Source organism: Drosophila miranda, chromosome XL (assembly GCF_003369915.1).
Source record: "Drosophila miranda strain MSH22 chromosome XL, D.miranda_PacBio2.1, whole genome shotgun sequence".
Taxonomy (NCBI): domain Eukaryota; kingdom Metazoa; phylum Arthropoda; class Insecta; order Diptera; family Drosophilidae; genus Drosophila; species Drosophila miranda.
Genome location: NC_046673.1, coordinates 5,808,651 through 5,828,254, shown reverse-complemented (window position 1 = coordinate 5,828,254; position 19,604 = coordinate 5,808,651). Strand labels below are relative to the sequence as shown.

General features: G+C 48.5%; 5 protein-coding genes across 5 annotated transcripts; 3 read left to right on the top strand and 2 right to left on the bottom strand.

Annotated features, from left to right (window-relative positions):
- The first annotated feature begins 671 nt into the window (after positions 1-671).
- On the top strand, positions 672-2,583 carry LOC108158727 (N(G),N(G)-dimethylarginine dimethylaminohydrolase 1). The gene is made up of 5 exons (XM_017291329.2): positions 672-782; positions 1,064-1,386; positions 1,456-1,553; positions 1,629-1,853; positions 1,914-2,583. The coding sequence occupies exons 1-5, from the start codon at positions 748-750 to the stop codon at positions 2,037-2,039; spliced, it is 807 nt and encodes a 268-aa protein (XP_017146818.1). The 5' UTR covers positions 672-747; the 3' UTR covers positions 2,040-2,583.
- An 826-nt stretch (positions 2,584-3,409) lies between these two features.
- LOC108158725 lies at positions 3,410-9,407 on the bottom strand. Its single transcript, XM_017291313.2, has 3 exons — positions 9,013-9,407; positions 8,725-8,943; positions 3,410-8,656 (listed from the first exon to the last, which is right to left on the bottom strand). The coding sequence occupies exons 1-3, from the start codon at positions 9,267-9,269 to the stop codon at positions 3,538-3,540; spliced, it is 5,595 nt and encodes a 1,864-aa protein (XP_017146802.1). The 5' UTR covers positions 9,270-9,407; the 3' UTR covers positions 3,410-3,537.
- A 264-nt stretch (positions 9,408-9,671) lies between these two features.
- On the top strand, positions 9,672-12,470 carry LOC108164591 (general vesicular transport factor p115). Its single transcript, XM_017300416.2, has one exon. It carries the CDS (start codon positions 9,789-9,791, stop codon positions 12,288-12,290), a length of 2,502 nt encoding a protein of 833 aa, XP_017155905.1. The 5' UTR covers positions 9,672-9,788; the 3' UTR covers positions 12,291-12,470.
- A 3,048-nt stretch (positions 12,471-15,518) lies between these two features.
- LOC108164836 (40S ribosomal protein S6) lies at positions 15,519-16,781 on the bottom strand. Its single transcript, XM_017300760.2, has 3 exons — positions 16,673-16,781; positions 16,229-16,433; positions 15,519-16,162 (listed from the first exon to the last, which is right to left on the bottom strand). Exons 1-3 carry the CDS (start codon positions 16,676-16,678, stop codon positions 15,627-15,629), a joined length of 747 nt encoding a protein of 248 aa, XP_017156249.1. The 5' UTR covers positions 16,679-16,781; the 3' UTR covers positions 15,519-15,626.
- Positions 16,782-17,295: 514 nt separating this feature from the next.
- LOC108156007 (bystin) lies at positions 17,296-19,079 on the top strand. Its single transcript, XM_017287215.1, has 5 exons — positions 17,296-17,492; positions 17,553-17,670; positions 17,730-18,522; positions 18,583-18,702; positions 18,762-19,079. The coding sequence occupies exons 1-5, from the start codon at positions 17,364-17,366 to the stop codon at positions 18,910-18,912; spliced, it is 1,311 nt and encodes a 436-aa protein (XP_017142704.1). The 5' UTR covers positions 17,296-17,363; the 3' UTR covers positions 18,913-19,079.
- The last annotated feature ends 525 nt before the right edge of the window (positions 19,080-19,604 follow it).

The following is a 19,604-nucleotide window of genomic DNA, read 5'->3' as shown; positions in this document are numbered from 1 at the left end:
CTTGCCCATTTTCGTTAAAACCTTTTCTTACGCAAAATCCAATAAAAGCAAATGATTCATCAATCGTATAAAACTATGTGGGCGAGGCCAAATGTTCTAAATAGCTAATAATATTCGACGAAACATCAAAATTGGGCAATAGGGTTTCTATTCCTTAACGGAGAACGATTAACCTATTATATGCCAAGGGGGTATTTAAATTTTCCGCCGAAAATAATAAAAATTTAATAATGTAAGCGCAGTTTAGGTGAAAGACATAGTGGTTTTTTTTTAAGTTCAGAGGAAAGCTGGCATGAGTCTACAAGAAGAATTTACAATCGTTAATATTTTCCGCCACTTACCTCAAGTAGTTCAACTATTTAAATAGATGCGGCTTAAGTGAGCTAAGTTCGGTTTTTCATCATACGAGGTTTTGTTTTGCTGAGGCAAACAAATCAAAGTCAAGTATTTAAAATGAGTTAGTCAAGTAGAAAAAAGATTTATTAATTGGATAAAATTATGTGGGCAGGGCTGGGAGATCTAGAAAGCTAGTAATATTCCACGGAATATAAAAATCGGGGAATATAGAATTTGAATTCGACAGTATATTTACGGTATATTTTGTAAAATGGGACGGTATATTTTGGTATATTTCTGAGGGTCGGACGGTATATTTTAACGATAAATCCGCGTTCACACAGCATAGGACGCTGCCGACCTCTGTTGTGAAGGGCTGGGAAGGCCACTGGTGGCCAAACACCGCGAAACATGTCACCGAAATACACGCACGCGATTGTGGCCAGGTGAGTGGAGTACAGGTCACGCTGCAGCCACCGCTGCAGATCCTGTTTCGAAAGCCTTTGAATGGAGGGTGCCTATCATAGGGAATTAGGTCATGCACTGTCCATAATTCATGTGTACACTTGATTGGTTGGGTGGGGCATAGGATGGGCATCCAATTCTCAGCTAGCCCACCACCACATCAGCCACTCAAATACACACACAGCCGTGGGTGGGGCGTTAATTAATTATTTTGTTGAATGGTAGTTGATCTCGCACATTTCTTCCCGCCTTTGTCAAGCAGAATCTCGGAGGCACTACTCGAGAGCGGGCCTTTCGACCTGAAATTGGCTAAACGACAGCACGAACAATACTGCACTCTGCTGCGGGAGATTGGCCTGGATGTGATTGAGCTGCCCCCCGACGACATGCTACCGGAGGGCGTATTCGTCGAGAACTGTGCGGTGATCTGCAATGGAGTGGCCCTCATATGCCGATCGAATAACCCCAAGCGTCGACGCGAGGCAGCCAGCATGGCCATTATTCTAAAGAAAGAGCTTGATATTCCCGTCATAGAAATGGAAGACCCTCATGCCCGGCTGGATGGCGGGGATGTGCTCTTCACGGGTAAGCCTATTCACATTCGCTATATTTATAAACGAACATAAATCTCATACAGAATATTCCCACAACTAGGACGAGAGTTTTTCATTGGCATATCTGGGTCTACCAACGAAGAAGGTGCGCGAGCCGTGGCAATGGCATATCCCGAGTATCCAGTCACACCAATTCGGGTGAGTTTAACCACGGATATCGAGTCGAAACGCTGCGAGTTTCATGCACAACTCATCGCTTTTTCTGTCCACTAGGTAAATGGATCAAAACGTTTAAAATACTACGTCACCATGGCCGGGCCGGATGTTCTGTGTGTAAGCAAGAGTGCACCGTGCCAGGAGATCGTGAAGCGGATGGAGCGAGAAGCTAGCTTCACTTACCAGAAGCTAACACTGCCCGAGGAGACCGCGGCCAATATGTTGTACATAAATGGAACCATTGTCCACAGATCCCCAACGGAAATTCCAGATGCATACAAGGTGCACAGAAACATACATAAATTAAATTCGGTCGATTTCTACTTCCTGATTTTGTTGCAGACTTTGAAGGAGAAAATTGACATTCCAACACGCAACATAAACATAAGCGAATTTAGTCAATACTCCAGTGGTTTGACCTCTTCCTGCCTCTTGCTGCGACGCTGGAAGTCCATACGCAGCATCTAAGGAAAGTGGAGTATAGTATCATTACCCCTACAAATTGCCATCAGAAACACGCACAGCGCTATGTCACCATAGACAATGGTGGCATCTATCAGCAATATCGTATTATAATTTACACATTTCTTGTTATTATTATTGTTCTAAACCTAAGATAAAATATTTAATATTGATTTAAGCGAACATCCCGATGGTCGCCTCAACGGTTATGACAATTGGGGTGGTGTTTTTACGCCCTTTAGCATTGTTGTCGAATCAATTAATTCGTTATAGATCACATCATCATCAGCATAATCAGCATCACATATTATGTGTGCACTCGAGTAAAAACCAAAACCATCATGAGATGATAATCACTCGCTCCACTCTGCTCCCTCTCTAGGGATTCCTAGACGAATCCAGAAAACAAACTGAAAATAACTTATAATAACTAATCGAATTGATACATATGTATGTATATGTGTGTTTTCTTAACAAGAAGTTGTTAAGAAGAAGTTGTATTCCATCAAGTCCTCAAAATAAATGCCAACATTTGTAATCTCTTTAATAACTTTAAGCTGATGTCTGTCTATAAACTCGATTTAGTTTGGTCCAAAGAGTAAACGTTGAATGCCATGACGATACTTTATAAGCAATGTTGAACGGATACCAAGCTACCAGCAGATGGCTGCCAAAAGAGAGATAATTCCTGCAATGAATAATCGATCAGGACTTGCTTGGTAGATAATGGATACGCCTATTTATCGTCAGATACAATACATTGCATCCGCATGTGTGGACATCTCTAGGCTCGTTAGATCTATGTCCATGCATATGCTGTCTCCCACCCAAATACAATTCAAGGACGCATGGCATTCGAGTGTGAACATTTAATTAATTTATGTGTAAATATGATTTTAGTGTAGGTTTAAATGAATTCTGTTTTACCAAAGGCTTAAAGTCTAAGCATATCGAATGAGGAAGAGAGGGGAGGGGAGGGGAGGGGAAGGGAAGGCTTCGATGATTCATGACATGCAAATATTCTATTTGAATAATGAAATAATCTCATGGTGAGGTGAAACAAAAAGATGTGGGCAATCGAAAGTAAATAGTTATAATAAATAGTGGTTGGGTTGGTGGGTTAGCGGGGACTTTTCCTATAATTACAAGTTCATGTGGCTGGCACGCCCGATCACAAATGCAGATGTGTCGGTTGGGGGTTGGGGGCTGTTGGGCTTGATGATGCGCAGCCATACATAGAGTGCCAGTGTGTCTGCGGGTGCGGTGAAAGTATCATGGGTTCAAACTTAGGTTATAATGACGAAAAGAATACTTTGGCATTGGCACTTGGAAGCTTCCGGCCAAGCACGGCGGGAGACGGAAAGGGGACTGTGTTCGGGGCGCGGTGTATATTTTCTGTATATACATATGACTATGAGCTAAGTAGGTCAAAGGATGTTGGGGGTTGGGGCTTGAACTGAGGCTACGGTACGGTACGGTGCGGTGCTGTGTGCCAGCCCACGAGCTAACTAGGATAGCCTCTGGATTCGTTGCTGGCCCTGGGATCGATGTACGAAATCACGCTACTTTGGCTACTGTCATCTTCGATTGTTTCGTTGAGATTTTCGTGCGATTTGCTGTTGCTGCTCGCTAGGATCTCACTATTCGGCTCTGCAGCTGTGTCTGGCATTCGCTCTGGCTCCGGTTCCGTTTCCACCTCTCGCTCTTTCTGAATCTGAATCTGACTCTTTCTCTCCCTGCACCTCTCTCTGTCACGATCGAATCTCTCGTTCGAGTCTTTGTCCTGCCTGTTGCGCAGGGGACTACGACACTTGATGGCCTCGTACAGCTCATCGATGGATGTGTCCTGGTCGGGGTCGAGGTGGTGGAGCTCCTGATCTGCGCTACCGGGTCGGTCTCCGCTGGCCGCCACAAACTCATCATCGAACTCGTTGAGCACATCGACATCGGCGTCGCTGGCATTGGACGACTGGTAGCAGCGGAAGTCGTCCGTCAGGGTGAGGTTGAGGTCGTTGTCCGCCTGGGGGGCGTACAGGCCATGGCTGCGGATGCTAATCTCCGAGTTCTGGTAGTTCAGGTCGCTCTCGTTCGTGGGGCTGGCCGAGAGCAGGCGGCTGTCGTCCTCTGCCCCCTGATGCCCCGCCGCGGCCGAGGCCGCCTTCAGCTGGCTGAGGTTGCTACTGGAGCAGGAGTATACCTGTCGATGCTGCTCCTGCAGAGAGCCGGAGCCATTCTCTATAGGAAAATGACTCGGCTCCTCCTGCGCTTTTCCCGATGATCCCGCCCCACTGGGGTCTCCTGCGGATCCGCCTCCTCCCCCGCCACCTGCTCTGAGCATCTCGCTGATGTTGTTGAGCGACTTGGACTGCTGCTGCTGGCTGAAGCGAATGAGGACGCTGGGGAAGTCGTCGTCCAGCTGGATGCTATTGCTCGTGGTCACTTGCAGCGAGTTGGACACGTAAATCTCATACTTCTGTAGCAGTGGCTCTTCCTGACCGGTGTCTGGCAGGCCCAGGCTGTTCATTGCCTCCAGGCTCGGCTGTTTCATCGGAGTCATCGGAGTCGAGCGGATGGACTGGGACTGGGATTGCGATTGGGACTGGGACTGGGACTGGGACTGAGCCTGTACGTGGCCGCGCTGCCGGAACAGGCTGTTCATTGTGCTAGGCGTCTGCACAGTGTTGGCATAGAGCGGTGCATGCTCATCCAAGGAGCTGGCATCGTCGCCTTCGGCCTCTTCCTCGTCGACCTCATCCTCCTCGTCGTCGTCGTCCTGTTCGTGCAGCGTTTCGTCAAGCAGCGAAGGCGTTCGAGTGCGGGTGTTGCGGCCATTCGCCCTCAGCTTGATCACCTCGTGCTGGGGCGTCAGCGTCTCCGGGATGTTGGTGTAGATGTTGGCCTGCATAATCTGCATCTTGGCGGAGGAGGCGGACGCGGGGACGAAGCGCTTAAACTGCAGCCCCTCCCCCTGTACCTGTGCCGAAGCGCTGGCGCATCCACTCTCCTTCCCCCGGATCAGGTGCATCCCGGCCGCTGAGGCACTGGGGCCCGCTGCTGGCGATTTGTAGTGCAGGTTCGTGTTGTTCACCTTTGTTCCCCCGGCCAGCAAGGTCATGGCATTGTGGTGGCGACTGTACAGCTGCTCCGAGCTGGCGTCGCTCAGGCTTTGATGGCTCTGGAGTTGCATCTGGGGCATGGTCTGGCGCTGCAACTCGAAGTTGTTGCGCTTCGCCAGTCGCTTCTGTTTCTTGAAGAACTTCCGGGCCACGTTGATCTGGTTGGGATTGTAAAAGATCTCCGCCGAGGGGATGAGGTCGTGACTGGAGCCGTGGAGCAGCGCGTTTAAGCTGTGTGGGGTAGCTGCGGCTCCACCTGCGCCCACCATTCCCACTCCTGTTCCTCCCGCCACTCCTGCCCCGACGCCTTGCTGGCTGTTGGTGTTGTTAATGATGGTCACTCCGGTCACGCCCAGCAACTGCTCCTGCTGACTGCGCGTCTGACTCCGTGTCTGGCTACGCATGCTGCGTGAGCACTGGCTGTTGGAGCGGGATCCGGCCGAGTTGTTTGCGTCATACAGGCTGCCCCCTCCCGGGTTGGCCTTGTAAGCAACAATCGGGGCGCCGCCGGCACTGAGGCCGAGGCCGAGGCCAGGGCCTTGGCCATTGCCATGATGCGCGGATCTGGCCTGGCTCCCGTTATTGTAGGTGACCATCTTGGTGGGCTTGGCTCGCCTGGCGCGGTGCTGGGACCACGCCTGGCGGGCATCGTTCCGGCTAAGGTTGTAGAAGAGCAGCAGGAAGAGGCCCAGGCAGGAGGAGCATCCGGCGAAGCTAAGCACAAAGATCTGTCTGCCGTTGTTCACGTAGAAGGCGGCCGAAAGCCAGACGCCGGCGAAGAGGACCAGGAATATGAAGTGGCCCCGCAGGTGCGACATGTTGGAGCGCTCGAAGTCGTCGACGATGCTGCTCAGCGGGTTGCTCAACGTGCTGTACTGCTCTTGCAGGTGATCTTGCAGCTGCAGACTGCTGGCCTCCTTGCGGGCGGCTGCGGCTGAGGCGGCGGTGGCAGTGGCAGTGGCGGCGCCGGTGGCACTACCATTGGCATCCAGCCAGTCCAGATCAATGTGTTCCGTGGCCTGGGTGTTGTTGTCCGAGTACTGGCGATGGTGTTTCTGCTGCTGCTGCAGCTGGAGCACGTTGACCTCCTGCTGGTTCAGCTGGTAGTAGATGCACAGGGACAGGATGGCGCTAAAGATCACTAGGATTCCGGCCGGCACGACCACGGCATTTAGGGTGGTGGCGCTATGGAGGAAGCAGTAGTTGTAGGCGGCGTACTCGGCTATATTGACGGCACTGCTGATGCCACAGATGAGCAGGGCGATGCCCCACCCCACGAGGTAGATGCCCAAGATGGGCTTCCTTTGCTGCTCTCTGTCGCGGTCGCGCTGCAGCTCCGTCTCCTGGCTCATCCGGCCCTGACTGGCGGAGGTGGACTTGGTCAGGCGCTTGTACATGCTACTGAGGCTCACGCACACCCACAGCAGCACGCAGAGGCTGAGGTAGTGCATCAGCAGGCCGAAGAGGCGGCACTGCGTCTGGCTGGCCGTCTGGAAAATGCCCAGCACGAAGGTGACGGCGAGCACGGCCACAGCCAGCCAGGTGTTGACCAGGGCGTGCCGCTGCACACGGTTCATGCGTATGGAGAACCCGAAGACGACGAACGTGACGATGTTGATGGCGCAGCATGCAAAGAGCAGGGCGCATCCCGCATATATGGCCATCGGCGGGTGGTGGAAGCGGGCACCCGCCTCTTCACTGCGGTAGTCATTGAGGTGCGCGCTGCGCTGAAGCAGCCCGAAGTAGCCAGTGCGGCTGCAGCTGAACATGACCAGGGTGAGGTGCTGGTAGTGTTGCTGGCACACCTGCGGATTCCACTTTTGCTCGGTGGCGTCCCACCACGCCGGCTGAGGAGCGCTCAGCTCGTGGTGGTATGGATGGGCGCGCAGCATGATCGTGACCCTCTGCTGGTACACATCCTCCTTCCCGTTATCATTCAGACCGAGATCGTGATCGAGATCAAGCTCGGGCATGGGCGTTTGAAGTTCGAGGGACTGTCCTTCGTTGCTGTACGCCAGGGCTCCGATGACAGCCGAGGAAAGGGTCTCGTTAAAAGCGCCGCCCAGGTTGGGCAGCAGCTTGGCGTTCCTGTGTAGCGAGATCATGATTCGCAGGCTCTTGGAGCTGGCAGTGGAGCTGGCGGAGAAGGAGCTGTTGCCGATCACGTTGTAAGGCAGCTGGATGGCGGCGTCGATGTCGCCGTGCTCATACATGGGTATTGTGTCGTTGGAGCTGTTGCACTGGAAGCCGCGCGGACTCTCCTCCAGCCACACACAAGAGAGGCTGAAGAACGAGTCGAGGCTGATGTTGAAGAACTCCACGAAAATGTTGCGCTGCTGCACGCCCCTCCATGAAGGCAGTGCCTCCGGCAGCAGGTCTCTGGGTTGCGCGCTGCCCTGGGCCAGGGCCAGGCGCATGGCTGAGGACTCCACGACGTAAAGCAGCCGCAAGCCCGTGCCATGCTCCGCCTGTGCCTCGCGGAACAGGCGAAAGGGAAGATTTAGCAGCTGCGAGACAATGTCCAGGAGCAGATGGCTAATCTCCTGTTGTTGGGACACCTCCACCTGATCCAAGTACTTTACCAACGTGCGCGCTATGTACTCCAGGTCCATGGAGTCCCGGATCTTGTTGAGCTGCGTCTGCATTTGGGTGAAGTTGTGCAGGCGGCGGGCGATTTCCACTGCGTTCTGTCCCTTAGTTAGCGTCAGGTTTACCTTGGCAAACTGCTCCAGGATGCGCGTGGTCTCGCTTACGTAGACGCAACTGTCCGTGTTTAGGTTGAGCCATTCGCCCTCGGGGCTGCACTCGTAGGATGCGCGTCGGTGCTGCGACACATCGGTGGGCTCCTCCACGCACTCTTGCAGCACGGTCTCGCCCCGCATGGTGCGGGGCCAGTGATAGGTCCCCTTGTTGGTGTGCACCACCTTGGCCTCGCAGTAGAGTGTGCCTTTGGCCACCACATGGAGGACGATGGACTGAGAGAGATTGGCCTGCTGGGAGCGCAGGGTACAGTCCCACATACCCGTGTGGTTCTGGGTGAGGCTGGCGATGCGGAGGATAGACTTGAGGATGCCCGAGTCGGTGGAGTGGCGTGTGTCTAGGTTAACATTATGGAACACCTTGGTTGGGTCACGATAGACGATGTCTTCGGTGGAGTTGTTCACCCGAATTCTGTCCGACCAGCCCCAGAAGACATACGCTCGCGTGGGCAGATCCTCGGACTCGCGCGGCGCTCCAATGGCCACCCGGGGCGCAAAACACTTCAGCTGCAGCTCGTCGCCCTCGAAAGCCACCTGGTTCTGACTCGGTACCAGCTCCAGTAGCGGCTGCGGCAACGTTTCACAGTGGAAGTCGATCCCCACCTTCAGTTTCTTCAGCGGCATGCCTCGGAAGTTGATGGGAGACTCGCACTTGGGAGCGGGGATGAGACGGACGTCCCGGGCATTCGACCAAGCAATTAGCCAAATTAAGCCACAGTCGCAGGCCAACGGGTTGCTGGATATATCTCTGTGCGGATCAAGTAAATAATTGTAAGGAAATATATAGCAAATACAGGACTTGACCAGGACACTTACAGCTGTTTTAGCTTGGGCATCTGCTCGAAGGCTCCCTCGTAGATGTGACTGATCGAATTATTGGCCAATTTGAGTTTCTCCACTAACGCCAGGCTGTCGCCAAAGGTGTCCTTGTCCAGTTCGGTAAGGAGGTTCGAGGATAAGTCCAGGCGCCTAAGTTCTGTAAAGTTCCTGAAGTCATCTTCGGTGATGTGGGAAATCATGTTTTTACTGCTATTGCTGCAAGACAAGATATTGGTTAATAACAATTATGATTAGCAGGGCCTTGTGGCCAAAGGATTCACTAACATGCTGACTATGTTGTGCATTTCTTCGCCAAAATCTAAATCTCTCCAACTGACAATTTGCTGATCCTCGCAACGCACGCGCAGGTTGTGAATGTTTTCCGGGCTGTTCTTGCAACTGCATTTCTTGGGACACATTGTGACCTGGGCCTGGGCCACAAGAGGCTGCGACGGCAGCGAGAAGAATATGGCGACAAGGGGCCACAGCAGGAAGAGGAGTGCGCTTCGAGCACACCCCTCTGGGTTTGTGTTGGCGCTCATTAGAATGGCTTACATCCTGGGCACAACACACAAACATTTAATTGATAATTTAAGTTAGCAACAAATGCATAACAAACAAAAACACATCCCAGTTTACAATAAATTAGCCAGTGTTGCTCTACGGCTAAATGTTCTATATCGCTAAAAGTGGCGATGGCAAACTAACGATAGTTGTACCGATATATTATTTAACTTTTGCTAGTAAACTATCGATTTTTATGAAACTAAATTAGCCAAAAAATATATAGGCAAAATTAATTTCCTAATTTTTGCATTCGGAAGCAAGAATTTTATACATTGGTAATTCATTTTAATTTCTTCTGGAAATCAAAATGAAATATTTTCGATTGACCAGAGCTGCCACCCATTCGAAATAATAAATCAATTGTGGGGTACACACTGGTGCCAATTGATGTAGTGCAAACATTGTTGCAATATTGTTTTTATAAATTGACGTGTCAGAACTTAATGAAGAAAAAAAGTTCTGCTTTTAAACCTATTTATTGAGGTATAAAGTGGATGGAGTTCTTGAAAAGTGGCATTAAGACCGTCTTAGGCGGCACGGAGCCAGGTCAACAGCCCAGCGCTGCGGAGACGGTTGAAAAGCTTGTGGATCGAGTTTATTCTTCTACGCTGCTGGAGGACCGCAGAGATGCTTGCCGGGCCCTGAAGGCGTTGTCGCGCAAGTACCGCATCGAAGTCGGCGCCCAGGGCATGCCGCCTCTCGTGCAGGTCCTCCAAAACGATGGCCAGGATACAGAGATTATAAGCTATGCCCTGGACACGCTTTGTAACATTGTCACCAGCGAGGAGTTCGACGAGGAGGCAGACAACCCCACTGTCTCGGTTAACGTCGGCGGCCAGTTCACGGAGATGTTTATAAAGACTCCGGAGAATGTCACTATGGTGATGGGCTATCTGGATGAGTACGATTTCCGGGTGCGGAGGGCCGCCATTCAGCTGATCACCTCGCTAATATCAAACAAGACTCGAGAGCTGCAAGATCTTGTCCTCGTAAGCCCTATGGGGGTTTCTAAGCTCATGGACCTACTAACGGACAGCCGGGAGGTCATTCGCAACGACGTTCTTCTACTCCTCATCGAGCTCACCAAGGGAAACTCAAATATACAGAAAATTGTGGCCTTCGAAAACGCCTTCGACCGTTTGTTCGACATTATCCGTGAGGAGGGCTGCTCTGATGGCGGGATTGTTGTGGAGGACTGTCTTATCCTGCTGCTGAACCTGCTTAAGAACAACTCGAGCAACCAGCAGTTCTTCAAGGAAGGCAGCTACATCCAGCGGCTGGCCCCCATGTTCGTCTTGGCTGAGGAAGTCGAAGAGGCCGGCTGGTCCCCGCAGAAGATGTCAAACTTCCACTGCCTACTCCAAGTGGTGCGCGCCCTGGTCACACCCAGCAACCAGCATCAAGTTGTCACCGCCTGCCAGCGCGTCATGCAGAAGTCCCAGCTGCTAAATGCTCTGTGCGAAATACTGATGAGCAGCGGTGTGCCGGCGGACATCCTCACAGAGACCATCAACGCCGTCGCGGAAGTGATCCGCGGCGATCGCGAAAACCAGCACGAGCTCAGTCGTGTGATGGCCCCCAGCAATCCGCCCCGGCCAGTCATCGTGGTCCTACTCATGTCCATGATAAACGAGAAGCAGCTGCTGGCCCTGCGCTGTGCCGTGCTCTACTGCTTCGAGTGCTATCTCTACAGGAACGCGGACGTTCAAAGGACTGTTGTGCAGACCTTGCTCCCATCGAGTGCGACAGATGTGAGCTCCTTATCGACGGGCCAGTTGCTCTGCACCGGTCTCTTCTCCAGTGATGCCCTGGCAAACTGGTTCTCTTCGGTGGCCATCATGCACACCCTAGTAGAGAACGTGGCACTGAAGGAGGAACTGCTTCGCGTCCTGCTGGCCCCGACTGGGGGACAGCGTCCCAACACTCTGCTCGAGATGTGCACCAATCTGATGCAGCGAGAACGGACTCGCCTGCAGAGCAAAATAGGACTGCTAATGCTGCTCAGCGTCTGGCTAGCCCATTGTCCTGGCGCGGTGAAAGCTCTGCTGGAGACGCAGGGCACCACGGTCTACCTGACAGCCCAGCTTTGCTCCAATGAGCATGACGAGCGTGAGTTCCTGTTTCAGGGAATGTGCGCCTTCCTCATGGGCCTCTGCATCCAGTTCAACGACAACTCTCTACCCAATCAGCGACGCGAGGACATCAGCCAGCTGATCATCAAGCGTATTGGCCAGGAGACGTTCTGCAACAAGCTGGGCGAGGTCTCGCGGCACGAGGCCTACAGCCGGGCCTGCAAGCAGGCCCAGATCAGGGCCAAGTCTGCCGGCGAGCTCCTGCTCGATTACGAGTACTGCAAACTCTACAAGGGACTGGAGGCGTTGATTGCCAAGCTGGTGAGCGGCTTCGACGTAGATGGCATAGAGCTCACTGAGCTGACTCTTAGCTCGGAAGCCTCGGCTCTGGTGTCCCAGTACAAGGGCATCATCCGCGGCATGGATGCTCAGATCCAGACTCTCCAGCAGTCCGCAAAGGAGCTGGGCCAAGAAAATGCTGAACTGAAGGAGAAGCTGAGTGAGGAGCAGTCCCTCAGGGCTCAGATCTCTGATCAGAATACCCTGCTAAAGGCTCAGCTGGGAGCATCAGGTCAGACTCCGGTCCAGAGCCAGGAGACTTCTCTGGCCAGAGAGGAGGAGCTAAACGCGGCCCGATATCAGGCCAACATGTACTTTGCTGAGAACATTCGACTTAACAAGGAAATTGAGATCCTACGCCAGCAGCTCGCGACCGAAAAACAGCGTGCAGATGCTACCCAAGAATCGCTTCTGGCCACCCAAAAGGATCAAGAGGATCTCCTCGAGCTGCTGGCCGATCAGGAGCTCAAATTAGCAAGCTATGAGCACAAAACAACGGCCCCGAAATCAACTGAGAACCAGAGCCAAACACACGCCGAAACTCCATCGGAGGAGGGGATTCCAAGCGAGACTGCCAACAGATAAACATCACCCCGATACTTAGATAGAAGAAGAAGATGATGACCGGACTGTCGCTAACCTCAATACACATAATCTGTATACATACATTCTATTTGTTTATATTTATACACTTATCAGCATACATACCTACCTATACCTATACCTACCTATAAATACATGCCCAGATCGAAATGGAAAACGAAACGAAGTCGGTCTGATTTTCATCAGAGGGAGGACACCACAGATGCAGCACTGATGGCTCTTTCTTTCGTTTATCTTAAGACTAAGTACGGGTATAGTACGCAAGATTATGAAGTGCTAAAACTATGGATTCCTTCACATTCACATTGAGTTGTATCAAGCAAAGAGAAAAAGAGCTGCAGATTCAAATTCTTAGCCGTTGGTGGGAAGGTTTTACTGCGTTTGGACATGCTTCGCCGTTCTTTGGGCCGCCACGCTTTGATTTGCAAACAGGTTCAATTACGTGGGTAGTCCCAGAAGTGCCTGGCCTAACATTTGTCTATCAAACATTCATTTAGTCGTTTTCCCAATTGTCGTATCCCTTTCAAATATAGGGTTTGCTCAAGGCCCTTAAAATAGGTTTTCTTTCCGTGATGACTTCTCTTATCCCGCGCTGTATTTAAACAAGTTGGTAAACAGAAAATATTCGCAGGGGCTTTTTTTCATAATAATGCTGGACAAGATGTAGCAGTTCTTAGCCGAAATTGTGGATTTTTTGCCATGGTAGTTAGTGAATTTATGGATGGACCAGCAGTTCTTTTCATCTCTGAATAATATTCGTCGGCTATAGTTCTGGAATGATCGCAGACCCCCTCAAAGTAGATTGCAGGTCGGCTTTTGGTACTTTCTAATAATATTTTTTCAATACGATACGAATACACAAAGTTTCAAGTATCCTAGTCCTAGCGAATCCATTATCATTCGCAAATATCAGTGATCCCTGTAACTATTATCTTTTTCAAAACACATAAAACTTGGCCAAAGGGAAAGAGACTCCAGTTTAATCTGACATTGATATTTGCCGGATTTTCGGCTATAGAATATTGGTAGGACGTATGAGACAAATTTGGACTACCCCACGTAATAATCACTGCAGATAATCACTGCAGAGTTACTTAGTCAAATGGATCTTAGGATGTCACACATGTGACTGGATTTCAATGAGTTATTCTCTTCAGTTTCAATGCGGGAGAAGCTATAATTTAATGCCTTAATGCCTAGTACTCAGATCGCAAACATTCTATAGCCAGAATTGTCTACAGAATTATTCCGCAATATTTGGGACCAGGCAACAGCTGCATTATCCATATCCATGTTTTTTCAAATTATTTCCGTTTGTGTTTTTGACATTGCACATATGAATGTATTTCAAAAATGCATTTATTCTTCGACTGACTGATTTAAGTAACGCATTTGCATTAGCAATGAAATGATGGCATTATTCCTGAATATGTACTGCTGAGGAGTATATACTATGAGGCTAATGTGTCTGTATTGAACGTTTTTGTTAAAACAATGGTTCTTATGAACCTACAAATAATCTATAAACTTTAAGGTGGAATTTAACTTATCCCAGAGCTTTGGTTTTTATTGCAGACTGCATATGAAAACGAGGGGGAACGTTGTGAGTTGCTGCGGACACCGCAACTCTACAGTTATACCCGATACTAAGTCAGTATGGCTCTCCTCCGGCAGACGCCGCTAATATTAAACGACACGACAAAGAGTGCGTGCGAGAGAGACAGAAAATCAGTCTGAGCGTGACGTCGGGCGCTGCGTAGCCACTGCAAATTGATTTGTTCCTTTTGGCTATAAAAATGATCTGATCTGATCCAGATTCAGCAATCTGATAGATATGGTCATTATCTATGATTCTGCGTTTTTAGTTTTCTCGAATCTGCAATATTGTGGATGCAACAGATTTTCGTTCTTTGTGGGGGCGCAAGAGGGTAGGGCGAAATTTTGAGATACACGTTTTATAGTGACATCTTAAAGGAGTGTGTGTACCAAATTTGGCTACTCTAGCCTTAATAGTCTCTGAGATTTGTGGATGCCTCAGATTTTCGTCCTTTGCGGGGGCGGAAGGGGGTGTGGCGAAATTTTGACACAAAATGGTCAAGGTCCGATATCACAGGATATCAGGATATCTGAGATCCTTGAACTCATATTTTGCATTTGGCAAAACCGACCATGAAACCTGTGTGTTAGAGAGAGACAGAGCGAGAAAAAATGAAATTGTTTTCTTGATTCTGGCTATAATAATTATACGATCTGGTTCAGATTTTGCACTCTAGAAGATATAGTCATCTTCTACGATTCTGCGTTTTCAGTTTTCTCGTATCGTCGAAATTGTGGATGCCACAGATTTTCGCCCTTTGTGGGGGCGGAAGTGGGCGGGGCAAAGTTTTGAAATATTCTTGTAGCAGTGACATATCACAGAAGTCTGGATCCAAAACATCGTTACTCTCGCTCTTATAGTCTTTGAGCACTAGGCGCTGAAGGGGACGGACAGACAGACGGACGGACGGACGGACGGACGGACGGACAGACAGACAGGGCTCAATCGACTCGGCTATTGATGCTGATCAAGAATATATATACTTTATGGGGTCGGAAACGATTCCTTCTGGACGTTACACACATCCACTTTCATCACAAATCTAATACACCCCTGTACTTATGCAGCATTTATTTAGAATATACCACCAAATCTCTTTACACTTTTATCGTAGCAGAAAAGACAGAAAGATAAAGGAGAAACAAGTTAGTATGGATTAGGAAACTCATGAATATGGAATGATGAGAGAGAACAAAGTACGGAAGGATCAAAAAAATAATGACCTCGTCGCAATACTAGAGGGATCCGTCACCATTGGAGAGACCGGTAGCTGTAAGTTTTGAAACTGAGTCCTGACTCTTACGTCTACATGCAGGATCTACTGGGATTAGTCAGCCGTACACAAATCTGTATTTCCTATTTCTCAATCCAGAGGCACGAACGTTGAAACGTTACAACAATGCATTACAGAGTCGAATCTGCTTCCCTCTGTGCTTTAATTGCCATAATCCTATCCTATGAACAACCAAAACTCCAGTCTCTGCATCCACAAGAATCCACTCTATTTAATACTTCAGACTTTAATCACTTTTTTTTACGTCATCTCAGCTTCTTTTGCCTCACTTTGTACGTGCACATTTTTCACAGGAAAAAAAGAGTCTGAACACAATGAATACCATTTTTCACATTTATTAACATAAATGGGTACAACTTTATTTTTTGTTTTCTTAGAACATCATCTAGCCGTGCTTGAACGAAGATTGCGAGTCCAGTTGCTGCATTTACTTCTTGTCACTTGAGATAGAGCTCTTCGACTCCCTGATCGAGGCGGAGCGACGACGCTTGGCCTCCTCGCGTTTAGCCTTGGACTCCTTCTTGCGCTGCACCAACAGTTTGGCGTAGTCTGCGGCTGCCTCCTTGGAGGCCGTCTGACGCTTCTTCTTCAGAGCGATGCGACGGTGTTTTCTCTGCAGCACGACAGGGGTGATAAGACGCTGGATCTTGGGGGCCTTGGAAGTGGCCTTCTTGTTGTCCTTGGCGGGCAGCGGACGGCGCACAACGAAGCGACGCACGTCATCCTCCTTGCTCAAGTTGTACAGCTTACGGATCTTGCTGGCACGCTTGGGGCCCAGACGACGGGGGATGGTGGTGTCGGTCAAACCAGCAATATGCTGCTCGCCTTTCTTAATGACGACCAGAGCCAGCACAGACATGTTAGCATCCACAATGCAACCGCGCACAGACTTCCGCTTGCGCTCACCAGTGCGGCGTGGGCGGTAGCAAGAGTGTCCCTTCTTGAGCAGAAGACGCACACGACCTAGTCAAAATAAACATTTATTGACAGTTAGTAAGCGCCGAATTAAGGGATTTGACAGTGTCTTACCGTGGGTCAGCACACCCTGCTTCATGGGGAAGCCCTGCTTGTCGTTGCCTCCGGCAATACGGAGCTGGTAACCCTTCCACTCATTACCGAGAATATCGGCTTCCACAACCTGGCCCATACGCTTCTCATAGAATACACGCAGCTTGTGTTCGTCGACAACTTCGAAGAGCTTTTGGCATCCCGTAGCGGGATAGGAAACGTTGAGCTGCAACACAAAAAAACAAAGTTAAACACCATTAGCTATGCACGTACATCTGTATGTGTTTACAAATACACAAATACGGGATATCTCGAGAACTATCTGCGATTTTTAATGGCATCACTTATGATTTCCATTCGAAAATGGTTAATTTCACTTCTGTAGTGTTAATACATTTGTATTCACGCAATATTTTTTAATGTTCACCGAGTTTATTGCACAATTTTCACAAATTTTTAGCACACCTTCATACTGTTGGTCTGTTTGCAGGCAGCGCAGAAAAAAAAAGAATCGGCTCAGGTCTGTTTTCAGCCAGCGCAGGGTTGGAAAAGAACCCGAAGAGGAAATAGGGATGGGACTGGGACTAGTTGCACTGACAAGTATCGATACGTTCAATTTACCGATAGTGATTTAGAGCGCCTGATTTAAAAATATGTACAAACATGTTTCCGTATTTAGATCATTCATCTACAATGTATACAAATCGTATACATTTCATTGTAAGATTTTCAATAATATATATTCCGCGCTAATACACTTTACAAAACAATTTTATAATACCCTATCAGCACTACGACTTCGTCATGAGTATTTGCGTCTACAGGAAGACTTAGTGTTTTTTACACAAAATAAGCATAGTGATTACAAAAAACTGCGTTCTTTTCAATCGCAGGTGCGTCTATTCGGAATATTTCTGCGCTTTAGAGTAAATTTTTGCACTTTTGTGCCTATCAGCGCAACACAAGTATATCGTTGTCTGTGTTCTTCAGACTAGTTAGAAGTCTGGTCCAATACGATAGTTATATCGATATTACATATCGAAAACGCAACTGTGAACTAGGGTTGCCACACACGCAAAAAATGTTTTTGTTTTCATTGCTTAGCAGCACGTGTATTGTATTGTGATTCCTATATTGTTATTCTAATCTTTGCAAAATGGGCAAGCCGAAGAAGGCCAATGTGGCAATAATTAAAAATGTAAGCTTGGAAAAACAGATAACAGAAGGAAAGGTTGCGAAGGCCAAAACCAAGAGCAAGTTCAATTTACGTGAGGAGGACTCATCGGTAAGGTCTAGAATTATGTGACCATTCTTCCTGAATGTCTTTTAATAATATCTGTTGCAGAACATAGACGCCAAAAGCAGTCAAAAGATTTTGGCGGCTGCCAAGAAGCAACAGCTGGAATTAAATGAGGAGAACTTTCCCAGCTTAGTCACTGTTAAGAAAGTAAACTTCAGTCTGAGTAAGTCAATAAACGTTTAGTGATCAACTTAACATACTAAAAACAAAGTCTCTGTTCAGACGATGGCCAAGCAAATGAAAATGAGGAGGTCAACGAGACCGACTTCATGGTCGACATGGATATGGATGATGACGATGTGGCCGCATTCGAGCGCTTCCAGAACCCGGCTAAAGACGTCAAGCGCACGCTCCAACTGTCGGAAATTATCGCACAGAAAATCCAAGAAAAAGAAGCTGATATTCACAACAAAATCTCCGACGCAGGCTCGCTTAAAATCGAAGAGATCGATCCGAAGGTAAAGGAAATGTACGAGGGTGTCAGGGATGTGTTAAAACGTTACCGCAGTGGCAAGATTCCAAAAGCCTTCAAAATCATACCCAAGCTGAGAAATTGGGAGCAGATCTTATTTATCACGGAGCCACACAACTGGAGTGCAGCTGCCATGTTCCAGGGTACCCGCATCTTCTGTTCAGTCTTGTCGCAGGCAATGGCCCAGAGGTTCTACAACCTGGTTCTGTTACCTCGTGTACGTGATGACCTTTGCGAGTTCAAGAAGCTGAACATGCACCTCTACAATGCCCTTAAGCGGGCTCTTTTCAAGCCGGCCGCGTTCATGAAAGGCATCATTCTGCCCTTGCTAGAGTCTGGTGATTGCACCCTGCGCGAGGCCATCATCTTTGGCAGTGTTGTGGCTCGCAACTCCATACCCGTCCTGCACTCGTCCGCCTGCCTGCTGAAGATTTGTGAGATGAGCTATTCTGGTGCCAATTCCATATTCATCCGCTTTTTCCTCGACAAGCGCTACGCCCTGCCCTATCGCGTGGTCGATGCGGCTGTCTTCCACTTCCTAAGGTAAGTTCCATTGCAGCTTGGAACGATTTTTTTCAACTAATTAACTTTCTGCATAAATAGATTCGAAAACGATAAGCGCGAGCTCCCAGTGCTATGGCATCAAAGTCTGCTAACATTTGCCCAGCGCTACAAGAACGATATATCTTCCGAGCAAAGGGATGCCTTGATTCAACTCCTGAAGTCAGTATTTTGATAACTATTATTTAAATCCAAGCAAGTGTCATATTGGCCGATTGCAGGAAAAAATCTCATCCGAAGATCACGCCCGATGTGAGAAGAGAACTCCAGGCAGCCACCTGCCGCGATGTCGAAATGATGGAGACCGATAATGGCCTGGCTGCTCAGCCCGTCAAAATGTACACAGATGCTGATGTTGGATACGATGGCTAGAGCTCTAAATGCACAACGTTAACTTTATGAATGAAAAAAAATATATAGGGTTTACGGACTCGAGTCCGTATCGTTTCCGATACTGAGTGTTTATGTAAATATATCTACATATGCGGCGGGCGTCCAGTTTCGCTGGATGCTCCATAATAAAAACTACATTTAACGAATTTTAAATGTTTTAATATGAAAAACAAATTTATTTTTTACAATTTGGCATTAATTTATATTTTTGGTTTTTGTTTGTTTGTATCTTTTGGGGTCCGGCGCAGTCGCATCGGGGTTTGACGGAGGACGACGATATTATACATTATGTATGTATGTATTTAGTTTAATAATTAAATATTAAAGTTATTAATTAATAAATATAATTCTGTAACCAAAATCTTTCTAAAAGTTTCGTTTCGTCACTTTCTTTAGTCTCTAAGTATTGTTTCGTTATCTCACTCCAACATTTTTACTTTTTAATTTGTTTTATTTTCTTCTCGTTATTTAAGGGCACACGGACATGGAAACGGGCTGCCAGCAGAGCCAGGTGGCGGCGACGATTGGACTGGGTTTAGTTGGGATCAATTGAAATTAGTCAGTCAAGTCCCTTAAGCACAGAAGCTCATCAATATATGTATGCTACTCGTTAGATTTTGTTTTTATTCTGAGCTGAACTTCGACTTTCTTATACACTTGTATAGATGTAA

Excerpts from the sequence above, each read along its gene's own strand:
- LOC108158727 (XM_017291329.2), top strand. The coding sequence starts at position 748 with ATGTCACCGAAATACACGCACGCGATTGTGGCCAG. Across the intron at positions 1,554-1,628 it reads ATCCAGTCACACCAATTCGG|GTAAATGGATCAAAACGTTT; the intron begins GTGAGTTTAACC and ends TCTGTCCACTAG. Across the intron at positions 1,854-1,913 it reads AAATTCCAGATGCATACAAG|ACTTTGAAGGAGAAAATTGA; the intron begins GTGCACAGAAAC and ends ATTTTGTTGCAG.
- LOC108158725 (XM_017291313.2), bottom strand. The coding sequence starts at position 9,269 with ATGAGCGCCAACACAAACCCAGAGGGGTGTGCTCGAAGCGCACTCCTC. Across the intron at positions 8,944-9,012 it reads ATGCACAACATAGTCAGCAT|CAATAGCAGTAAAAACATGA; the intron begins GTTAGTGAATCC and ends CTTGTCTTGCAG. Across the intron at positions 8,657-8,724 it reads ATGCCCAAGCTAAAACAGCT|AGATATATCCAGCAACCCGT; the intron begins GTAAGTGTCCTG and ends TGATCCGCACAG.
- LOC108164591 (XM_017300416.2), top strand. The coding sequence starts at position 9,789 with ATGGAGTTCTTGAAAAGTGGCATTAAGACCGTCTTAGGCGGCACGGAG.
- LOC108164836 (XM_017300760.2), bottom strand. Across the intron at positions 16,163-16,228 it reads GCAGGGTGTGCTGACCCACG|GTCGTGTGCGTCTTCTGCTC; the intron begins GTAAGACACTGT and ends TATTTTGACTAG.
- LOC108156007 (XM_017287215.1), top strand. The coding sequence starts at position 17,364 with ATGGGCAAGCCGAAGAAGGCCAATGTGGCAATAATTAAAAATGTAAGC. Across the intron at positions 17,493-17,552 it reads TACGTGAGGAGGACTCATCG|AACATAGACGCCAAAAGCAG; the intron begins GTAAGGTCTAGA and ends TATCTGTTGCAG. Across the intron at positions 18,703-18,761 it reads GCCTTGATTCAACTCCTGAA|GAAAAAATCTCATCCGAAGA; the intron begins GTCAGTATTTTG and ends GGCCGATTGCAG.